General features: G+C 41.0%; 1 protein-coding gene across 1 annotated transcript in view; it reads right to left on the bottom strand.

The window, feature by feature from the left end:
• Window positions 1-362: 362 nt before the first annotated feature.
• The window catches only part of cntnap2b (contactin associated protein 2b), a 31,143-nt gene continuing 20,481 nt past the window's right edge, over window positions 363-11,024 (bottom strand). Inside the window, exons 15-25 of the mRNA XM_088311067.1 lie at window positions 10,012-10,168; window positions 9,788-9,915; window positions 9,520-9,690; window positions 7,248-7,466; window positions 6,720-6,956; window positions 6,388-6,621; window positions 5,465-5,598; window positions 5,201-5,294; window positions 3,562-3,789; window positions 3,401-3,475; window positions 363-1,537 (exon numbers count right to left, since the gene is read on the bottom strand). Of these exons, the coding sequence (XP_088167193.1) occupies window positions 1,338-1,537; window positions 3,401-3,475; window positions 3,562-3,789; window positions 5,201-5,294; window positions 5,465-5,598; window positions 6,388-6,621; window positions 6,720-6,956; window positions 7,248-7,466; window positions 9,520-9,690; window positions 9,788-9,915; window positions 10,012-10,168 (1,877 nt within the window). The 3' untranslated portion in view covers window positions 363-1,337. The remainder of the gene's footprint in view (window positions 1,538-3,400; window positions 3,476-3,561; window positions 3,790-5,200; window positions 5,295-5,464; window positions 5,599-6,387; window positions 6,622-6,719; window positions 6,957-7,247; window positions 7,467-9,519; window positions 9,691-9,787; window positions 9,916-10,011; window positions 10,169-11,024) is intronic.

Below are 11,024 nucleotides of genomic sequence, written 5' to 3'. Positions count from 1 at the left end.
ACTTAAATGCAGTGTTCAAATGCTTAGAATGCTGCATTGTCAAAAATACCAAATAAGACCTGATGTGATCTCCCCACGTTGGAAAGCTACATTTTGGGGGTTTGCATTAATACTGCTACGTTCATGTAATCATTGTAAAAATATTAGAAATTTACAAAATATCACATTTCCTATTTTGTTAGTCTGCATCTGTTGCCTATTTGATCAGTGGTCTTAGTCTTAAACGTGTGTACATGAAAGCTGTTTCTTTGTACAGCCCAAGTGAGCAGTTTTATACCTTTTTTTTTTAAGATCAGGGTGTGTTTTAAATGTTTCCATGTTCATATGCATTTTGAAAGAAAGCTGAGACAAAAGCAACATGCTAAAAAGAATCAGGCAATTTTTTTTTTTTTTTTTACATAGAATATGACGTGTCATGCCATTACATTGCAATGCAAAGAAATGGGATACAATCAAATGTCAGGATGCGAGTGAGCCATAGTATGAAAGCAACATTCTTAACCAGACATGGACAAGTAAACAGGTTGTTGAAGGGGAATCTTTTTTTCAGTGGTCCGTCCAGTCGATTGCAGTTGTTCTCATTAGCTATTTTATTAAGTTATTTTACTAATCTAATTCACTGAGCTGGAGTTGTACATCCCAATCCCATTATATGCAACACACATTAATTCAAATGTTAATTTTGCCACGACAATTGGAGTCTGAGAGGTGTGGTGGGATTTCAGCGACGCTCGCACCTGATTTTGGCACCAACAAAGTGAATAAAACCAGTGCAGTTTATTCACATAAGAGACACTTAGTCGTGTAGGCACAAAATAAATAAAAAGCATTACGTTTCCTTTATACATGCTGAGATTTCATTCTTACATATAAAACAAAACGGAATTGTGAGAAATAAACAGCTGAAAATGTGCAGTATATTATTAGTTGGCACAAAGCAGCAGCTTACATGATTTTTTTTCACCGCTGCCATCTTTTCCTAACTGTTCTTATTGCGAGAAGGCAAATAAATAACGTATGAAATAGAACTTAAATATGAATATATTAAGCTATTGACCATACATGTCTCATCCACACGTTCATTCATGGCATTTTCTGTCTCCGACAGTTGGTTTTAGATTTGTGGAAATCACCTGCCTCCCATTCCACACATGCTCTACAAGGCTTTGTCCCATGTGCTCAACACTAATGTGTACAGAATGTGCTGATGTCCGTTGTCCATAAAATGTTCATACAAACAAGCGCCCCAGGTTCCACTAATGTCTTGCTATGCTTAAAAACTACATAGAGTACATCCTACAGTCTCGAGTCCCTTTTCTTGTTGAGAGGGGAGGAGCTCAGATGAACCACTCTTTCTTGCTCTCATCGATGGTTTCGGTGAATGCTGGGTCATTGACGATGATAGCCGCGTCGGCGCAGTCCGCTGACTCGGCTCCCTTGGCCTCGTTGGTGTGGTAGGAGCCTTTGTGTCGGAACATGTGGCGGATGAGGAACACCATGATGCATAACACTGCGAAGATAACCATGGCGATGATGCCTAGAAGCACAACAAAAGGGAGATACATCATCCATCCATCATCTGAGCCACAAGCGTCACATGTGTGTCCTAGCAGTCCTCGGGCAGCAGCCGGGTTACACCCTGGATTGGTTGCCAGCATAGCACAGGGCAAACCAACACCCACGGAGTGTTCAATTTACCTACCATGCATGTCTTTGGAATGTGGGAGGATTGTCAGAAGAGACTTGATCAAGTTATTCTCTTAAACTGAGTAACAATAGTCAGCAACAGTAGCTATGAGAATACATGACCCATTTATTCCAAACATGGGGTGCATCTGACTATTCTATGGATACATACAGTTACTAGTTACCTGTTAAGAATGAAGTTAGTAATGTAATCAATCATGCCAAAATATTAATGTAACTTGAACACATTCAATTACTTTTGGATTGCTCCAATACCTGACATGTTGAAAGAAATTAATTCAACTAAAAACAATGTTTATCTTTTATATATTTCTCTTTTTTTTTCCATTTTATGGTTGTTATAATATGCAAAGTTTTGGAATGATGGAGGAAGCCTGAGCACCAACAATTCAAATTACAAACCACAAGAAATGTAAAGGCGACACTCTGACGACCACATGTGCACCATGCAGCAGAGACAGACAGACAGCTAGATAGATAACTTCATCTCGTGACGGAAAGTTGATTTGGTAGCTTCATAAGGTCTTTCAAACCTTTCCACATGACCAGTTTGTAAATGTGTAAAAAGTAGAGAAGAGGGGCTCGCTTCACACACGCCACGATCCTCCCGCCAACCCCCCGTCTCATACACACACAAGCTCTGTGACTGAGACATGACATTAACCGCAAAAATACATCTGTATAATTTTAATTCCCGGTGACAAATTTAGCAGATGAGATTGTTAATATGGCATTTAAATAGGAAAGCGGTGTGCGATTCGTCACGGGAATTAGTAAAGTATTTACTTTGCTTTACGAGCAGTTCATGATTCTCTGTGATAACAAGCAGTCCGGATGATTTTGACAGTTGACACATATCTTTGTAAATGTTGTTTAAAATGAATAAGTCTCACAGTGAATAAGATCCAAAACAGTCACCATCCACTACCTTCTTGTTTAGACAGTTAGTTTTGAGTCAACACGACTGTACGATCTCTCTCCCCCATTAAAATAGTCATTTCGAAAATAATAATCCACATTTTTATTAAATATACCTGTAATCTGATTAGGTTTTTTTCTGCAACAGTAATGGAATCCAGTTCACAGTTTTTTGTATCCTAAATGCCTTCGCCGAGCTCGTACACACGTCGCACGCACTCAACAATGTCGCAAAGTGGCCTCGATGACGAGATGGTGCACCCCGTGGACGATGGTGCCCGATGCACTGTGTGTGTTCTTTGTACAGGGAGCGCAGGTCTTGCGTAGTTCCGCTTTCGCCCCTGCGTTTTTTTTTTTTAAGAAGTATAGTGACTCTCAAACCATCTTCCCCAGCTCCTTTACAAAAGTGGTTGTATTGATCACGTGGGCTATGCACTCTCGCTCTCGGATACAAGAACAGGAGCGGATTCTCAAATGGACTGCTTGTCTATGAGTGCTAATATCGGACATTTGGGATGTAGTCCAATAAAATCTGATACCGTTTATTTTTGGATCGATATTGGAATCCGATTCGTTACAAATGATCAAATCGGGACACTATTAATGTAAATTGTGAGGCATACGTGCTAGCCTGTCGTCCACCATGCCGCCCACAGATATATCATATCCCCCATCATGCAACTTGATTTTGTGAAACCTTCTCGAACATATCAGCAACTCAATCTCTTTCCTGTGCCTCACATCACAACTTGTTTCATGGTTGGAAGATGTTTACCTCCAATGACCGCAGAGTTGCGATTGACGCCATTACTGCTGGACGATTCCTCGCTGAAAGGAAAAACAGCTCCGCCTGCGGGCAAAGTGAGCACGGAAACGTTGAAGCCACCATACCGCCGTGTCCTTGTAAGAGTTTCATGCATAGGCCTGTGACTCTACCGGTTTCGACATGCCACGGGTCATTGACTGCCAGGGGGGAGATTGTCAGGGGGGAGGCTCCACAATTGGACGGCACCAGAATCCCATGGGTGCTGACGGGCGCCGCCTGGCCAGAGCGCAGGGCGGCTTTGAGTGGGGCCACACTGTTCAGTTGAACTCTTGACAGGCAGCCCACAAAGCCTGGCGTGTTGTAGCGCTCAATCAAGATGGGGTCAATCTGTCCTGTTTCTACAAGCACAAAAACAATCAGACCCATCAAAAAAATGTGTTAATGTTTCGTCATGTGACAACTTGACTATATTTGTATAATGAAAATGTGCAATTTTGAATCATTATAAAAAAAAAAATATTTCCACGATTATTATTTATATGGTTGTTTATGTTGATGTCAAAATTGTAATTTTCTTTGCATTAACGTGGAATTTTTCTGGGGTGGTTAAAATTTGAGGCAACAGTAGTTTTCCCCGGGTCGGAACTTCACTGCCGTCCTTTAGTGCATGACTTTGGTGTTCATTTATTTCTGCCATATAGTCCCAGGCAAAACAATCAAATGCTCTTCCACTATATGACTAAAGGAACATAATTAACCGGAATCTCCTTTTCTCAATCGTTTTGCTTAGTGGTGTGCCGTGATTTTTTTTTTGCATTGTGAAAAATGTGCCTATGCTCAGTAAAGGTTGAGAAACACTGCTTTAGTAAGAATGTAACAACGTTTGTAATGTTTAGAATGTGGCGTTTTCAGTAAACCATTCCATGCGTCATAACGTAGAAACAAGACAATTGCTGCTGTGAGGTAATATTTACAAAGTTTCATTACAAAGCAAGTTGGACTGAGAAGTAAACATTTGAAAATAATTTCTATTTCTATTGGGAAATGAAAAGTATCTTGAGATGTTGAAAATTGTGAAATACACCTAGTGGTGAATTTTAAAAAGCACCTAGAAACAGACCGTGTTATGTAAAACAGAAATGAACTGAAAAAATGTTTTTATTTATATGGGGTGTGTTTAATAAAACAACCGGAGATGCACCACACTGTCTCATTTGCGTCTGCTTTCTACAGGTAAACATTTTGGTGACTCACTAGACCAGGGGTGGGCAAGCTTTTTGATTGGCGGGCCACAATGGGTTCTAAAATTTGACAGAGGGGCCGGACCAGGAGCAGATGGATGGAGTGTTTTGGTAACCTCGCCTCATTGGAGAAAAAAAATAAATGTAATTTTAAATGAAAGTGAACAAAAGCATTAAAACAATATATATGTCTTTGAAAAACCACAGTATTTAGAAAATAAAACATTAACAAGGTTTATTCATTGATTTTTTTTTCAAGTTCAGCATTTAAGGGCCGCATGTGGCCCCCGGGCCTTAGTTTGCCCACATGTGCACTAGACACATATTTACACAAATTGAATCCTCCTGCTGTTTGGGCTCAGTCTAATTTGTATACATCCAAAAAATAAAATAAATATCAAATAAGTTTCAATCGAATCAACGGCTTTTATCAATTTCAAACATAAAATGTGGAAAAGTGAATGGGTAAAGTCTACATATGGAGTAGACAATTCAGACTAAAAATCATCAGGCAACCTCATATCTGAGCATGAGCAGCACTAATATTAAGATTCATCATTGCACTTACCGAAAACCTTTCCGAGGAACAAACTTTTGATCAAGTTGAATTCTGTGTCGGAGGCCTCAGGTAATATATAAGTGGACACTGGGTAGTGGTCCAGCTGGAAAAATGCAAGGAGAAAGCAGGGATGATGTAAGCTAACACATGCTATATTGCATTTATTATTATTTTTTTTTTATCCAAGTTACGTTTTTGTATAGTCAAGACATTTTGTCTTGACATTCAAACAATGGGGACACTGCTAGAGGTAAAAGGTGGTAGTACACGGACCTGCAAGCGTATCTCCCGAAAGTGTCTACTGATGTTGACAGTGTGAGGCTGCCCGTTGGCCATGTTCCGATGGTCAATATCGATAGTGAAAGGTTCGCTTAGCCCTCCCAATCTGTAGCGGATCTGGAGTGTTCCTGGAAACACATCATTTGCACAAAGTGATTACAACTGCATTTCTTTAACCACAGTCAGACGTTTGACATTATGAATTAATTTGTCACGTAGCACAAGAAGGCACGCCCAGTTACTTATACTTCATAAACACGCACATACATCCATGGTGTCATACCCAAGTCAGCAAATATTGTTTTGATATTTAATTGGCTTAAAACCTTTCCAAATCAGGCGCAATGTTGTTTGAACTTTTATTCCTTATGCACACTGACTAATCGAATGCTAGCTAATGAATTTTAACCGGTCTGTTTCTTTAATAATTATTTCTCTGACATCATCATTATGTCCAGGGTTGGGCAAACTTTTTGATTGGCGGGCCACAATGGGTTCTAAAATTTGACAAATGGGCCGGACCAGGAGCAGATGGAGTGTTTTGGTGACCTCACCTCATTGAAGAAAAAAAAGACATTTAATTCTAAATGAAAATGAACAAAAGCATTACAACAATATATATGACTTTGAAAAACCACAGTATTTAGAAAATAAAACATTAACAAGGTTTTTTAATTTAATTCTTTTTAAGTTCGGCGGGCCTGATTAAAACGTTTAGTGGGCCACATGTGGCCCCCGGGCCGTAGTTTGCCCACGCCTGATTATGTCAGTGGCATGGGGGGGATGAACAACACTCATCATTGTTTATCCTGATAGTTTCTGGGAAGATTTATTGCCTGGAATTTTTTTTTATCGTGACGGGCCTACCTGTAATAAGTATACGTACGCAGGGGACGGAACACAGATGATGACCTCACCGTTATGCCGTAGCACCACAGCCAAGTAGTCCTGAGTCCTGGAGCTGATGTAGACCAGGATACTTGGAGCGCTGGAAGTGCTGAAGCTGAAAATAAGCTCCTCGTGAGTCAGGTTGGCCTCAACAGGAACCGCAACGCCCAAAAAGCTTTTCCCCTCCTGGACCACAGAGGGGGCCGCCTCTGACAAGAAGTCGTAGCGCACCAGGGTTCCGGTTTCAAAGTAGGCGCCCACATCTACCGCAAATACACAAAAGCAGAAGAAACAGAAGGGGTCAAGTGGATACTTCACCTTGAGGACTCCAAATACTGGACAGAAAATGTGACGGGCCTACCCTCAGTGCAGAAGGGTCCGTCAAATGCAGTCAGCGAGCAGTCACAAGAGTATCTGTTGTACTGCTCCACACACTTCCCTCCATTCTTGCAGTGCATCCCGTAGCTGCTGCAGTGGCCCTGGCAGCCTGGATTGACCCCTGGTGTCACCTTAGCTTTCCCCTCCAGGTCAAAGGTCAATCCATTTATCTTCAGCGCTCGCATGCAGCCCAGAAAACCCCTCTGACCTCCTGAGGCACCTGGGGAAAGACAGCGCAACAAGAGAATTACTCAGACAGCGCAGTGACGTCAAGGGATGAGCAGCATTGCACCACTTTGGAAGGTTCATCTTTTACTAATCCGAGAAGCCAAGGGGAAATTTAGTATTTTGGACATGTTATGCTTATAGTTCACCTCTGGTTTAACCCAGATGCATTTTGCTCTGGGTTACCAGATTGTCTTCAGCACATAAGCACCAAAACAATGTGAAAAGTTATATAGACCAATGAAAACATGACATTAACTTTTCACCCCAAGGCTGTGTTTCTTACCAAGGTATAGGTCGCTGTAGAACTCCAGTTTTGTGTGCCCCTGTGAAGGTGTGAGTCGGACCTCTCTGTGCTGTCTGTTAAGCTGCAGCGCCGCCTCTTTAATGTTCTTCTCAGCCTCCACGCGATGCCACTGGTCATTATTTAAAGGCACCGCAGAATGCACAATAAGCTCCATTCGCTCACTCCCCACGTCAAAGGAAAAAGATACAGTGGAGCCTCCTGAAGCAACAGGATGACAAATCAAAAATGATAAACTTCGGGATGACACGATCACTCAGACATCGCCTACATTTGTGTTTCATTATTTTAATTCAAATCTTCACCCCGCGGAGAGAGATTAGAGAGAAAAAAGATGTAAAACTACTGTTCTTCAATCAATTCAAGTTATTATCCATTCAAATCAAATCAAATTTTATTTATATAGCACTTTTCATACATAAAATGCAGCTCAAAGTGCTGTACAATAAAAACATCCAAATTACAACAAAAAACTAAAACCCATTCCACCCACCCAACATAAACACAAGACACATCCACATGCACGCCTGAACTCGCATACACACTTGCATTCACACAACCTAATAAACTTAATAGAAAGACAGAAAGACATGGCAAGGCACAGAGAAACCATATGAGAAAATGAACCCAGGGTAGGTCATCCACGCTGAGAGGGATGACAGCCCAAGGCCACAGGGAGCTCCGCCAACACACAGACCCCCGGCCCAGACTGACCGGGGTAGACCCTACACATAGTGCAGAGGGCCCCGGTCCACCGGGCCTAAGGAGCCTCTGGGATGAAGCCCTATGTGAGAAGGCCAGCCACACCTCCCAGCGCGGAGGCCCCCCATGAGGAAACACTGGAGCTAAAATATATAAAAGAAAAATAATAATGCTAAAAGACAAAGAAGCTAAAAATGAAAAGACAATAATATACAACGACGGAGCTAAAATATATAAGAACAATGATAATACTAAAAGACAAAGAAGCTAAAATTAAAGACAATAAAAGTAGATAAAAGGACAGTCCTGAATAAAAAAACTAAGACAAATTATTTGAAAGCCAAGCTAAAAAGGTGAGTCTTGAGCCTCCTTTTAAAAACATCAACAGTCTCTGTGGACCTGATGTCCTCCGGCAGGCTATTCCGTAGACGAGGACCAGAATGGCTGAATGCAGCCTCAGCGTGTATTCCGGTCCTCACACTAGGAATAACTAAAAGGCCGATGCCAGAGGACCTCAGGGTCCGCGAGGGTTGATACGATAAGAGAAGGTCGGATAAAGAAGATGGCCCAAGACCGTTAAGACATTTAAAAACTAATAGACGCACCTTAAAATCAATCCTGAAACACACGGGGAGTCAATGCAGCGATTTTAAAACTGGTGTAATATGTGCCCGCCCTCTGATCCTCGTCAGCACGACCATAAGACCCAATTTAAAGACCCAAATTTCCCCCAAAACAATTGAGGCACCTTGTCATGCGACGCGCCTATTACATGGACTGTGCGACTCTCTCCACCATTGAACCTCTTCACTTTGGAGCATTGCAGAGTGCATGTTAGCATACCCTGCTGGCCAAAGTCTGAGACATCTATGCTTCGAATTAACTTGACAAATACATTATGTGAACATGTTTTTGGGTGAGGATGCAAGAGAAAGCTGGACAAAAGGGCAGCTGTCCACAATGTCGTAGTCTGTCTTATCATTCATGTTATTGCAAGCAAGAAATATCACAATGCGTAGATCGGATGCTGATATCACACTGATCGGCCAAAAGCGATGCATAATGGGTGAGCATATATTGTAACCATGGTCACATGGTCTATTATGGGTGAATCAAAAAGAACTTTGCAAACATTTGCCATTGTTAGCGAAACAATGGATTTTCAAGGTCATTTTGAAAAGGTTCAAAAGAAAAAGAAGGAAAGACTGTCAAAGACAAAACTTTTACGAACCCTAAAGAAACCCAGAATTCACCACAAGCGGTCACTGTTCAGTGAGATACGGGCTATGGTCTTCAATTAACCTAAAATGCATGTTGTTGGAATGTGTGTGCCTGGGAAGAAGATGGAGTAGCCCATGCAAGAAGCAAACACCACACTGGAATGCATGAGCCAGGATTCAAACTAGGGACCGTTTGACAGATGGACAGTCAGATGTGCTCACGACTAGACCACTGTGCTGCCCCCAAGTGATTGTACGCTATTGGGGAGAAAAAAAACACCAATAGCTCAACTAGAACAAACATTCACCAGAGTCTACGTATACAGACACACCTCTTAGTTCAATGTGAAGGAAGTCAGATGTCCCTGAGTTCTCCAGAAAGACTCCGTGACTGGAGGAGGTCTTAAAGTAGAAGGAGATGTCAGTGCTGGTTTCTCCTCTGATGGAAGAGAAGTGGAGGGATGAAGCGGGACTTGGGAAGGATGCGGCATTCCAGTATTTTCCTTTAAAGGCAGCAATAACAGCAGATATAGATATTGAATTTATTTGTTGTGATTCTATGAAAAATAATCATCATCTCCTGCTGAGGTTGAGACTTACGATCCCCCTGACATCTGAGCGGCCCCACTGTGAGTTTGGCCTCAGATCCAGCTCTGCCTGTATCACCAACCACAACTTTCCGGACTGGCAAATGGTCCTTATACACCAACAGGCCCGCATCCTCTTTCCTGCATACATGTTAGCAACAATAAATAGTAACAATAATAAACTGTGCAAATGATTAACTTTATTTAGACAGCAAGAGATTCAAACAGTCCACTCACCAGGAGCGCTGATCGGCATCACAGTTGCAATAATGTTTGGGGTTAGTACAGTTGTGTTCAATTCCACATGCACACTTCTGTATCCCTGGACCTGAACCTCCCCAATAGGAATGTCTCTCATTGGCTCGTCCTAACCACCAGGTAAACGGTTCACTGCCTGGGGGTTAAAACAACTATGTCACATGAAATGGTATATCCATTCAATATTAGACCATGCTCTCATTTATAAAATAAATTTTATTCTGTGTATTATTGCAGCAAGTAATCATTATGTAACATTTAAGTATATGGTAATACAACGCCCGCTATTCGCAGGGGATTGGCACCCGGCCGGCTCGCAAATAGTGAAACTCCACGAACAGTAAAATTGACAGCCGTTATAATTGCATTTTTTTAAACTTCAAAATTTGAGAACTAAGCGGAGCTATAATGCCAATAAGTCTTTTCATCAAACAAACGCTCCTCTGTTTACTTGCAAGCACAGAGTAACGTGTGAATATTGGACAGTATGCATAAAGTATGTTTAAAATATGTTCCTGTATCATTTTGAAAGCAAAAACAAAATGTTTTAAGAAATCAAATCATTTTGATTTTCTATATGTGGCCAAACACATTTGAGATATAATATCCATGATCAAATATCAATAAACTTTCTTGTCAAAGGCCACACAAAAAGGGATATACTAATTATACATAAAATTCTAAATCAATATAAAATATATAAAATATAAAATCAAATTTCCCATTGTGGTAATTTGACCTCAAAATTTATGAAAAAAAAAATATATACATACACAAAAAGCAAACTTTGACAGATGATGCCTACTTAATGGGATCATCAGTTCTTTTGGGGTTGAGGCCAAATCATAATTTTTCTCAGATTTTAAAGGGTTAAAATCACAGATGATATCCTTACTTGCCATTGGAAATGACTTCCAAGTGGTCTTTAACATTTCATGATAGTATGGAGTTAATATCTTTTTCCAAATGTACTGGTAGGTCAGGACCTTTGA

This window comes from Idiotropiscis lumnitzeri, chromosome 12, assembly GCF_059441095.1.
Source record: "Idiotropiscis lumnitzeri isolate Australia: NSW breed Sydney's pygmy pipehorse chromosome 12, RoL_Ilum_1.0, whole genome shotgun sequence".
Lineage (NCBI taxonomy): Eukaryota > Metazoa > Chordata > Actinopteri > Syngnathiformes > Syngnathidae > Idiotropiscis > Idiotropiscis lumnitzeri.
Note: the sequence above shows the minus strand (reverse complement) of the source record. Positions and strands in the feature narration are given on the sequence as shown.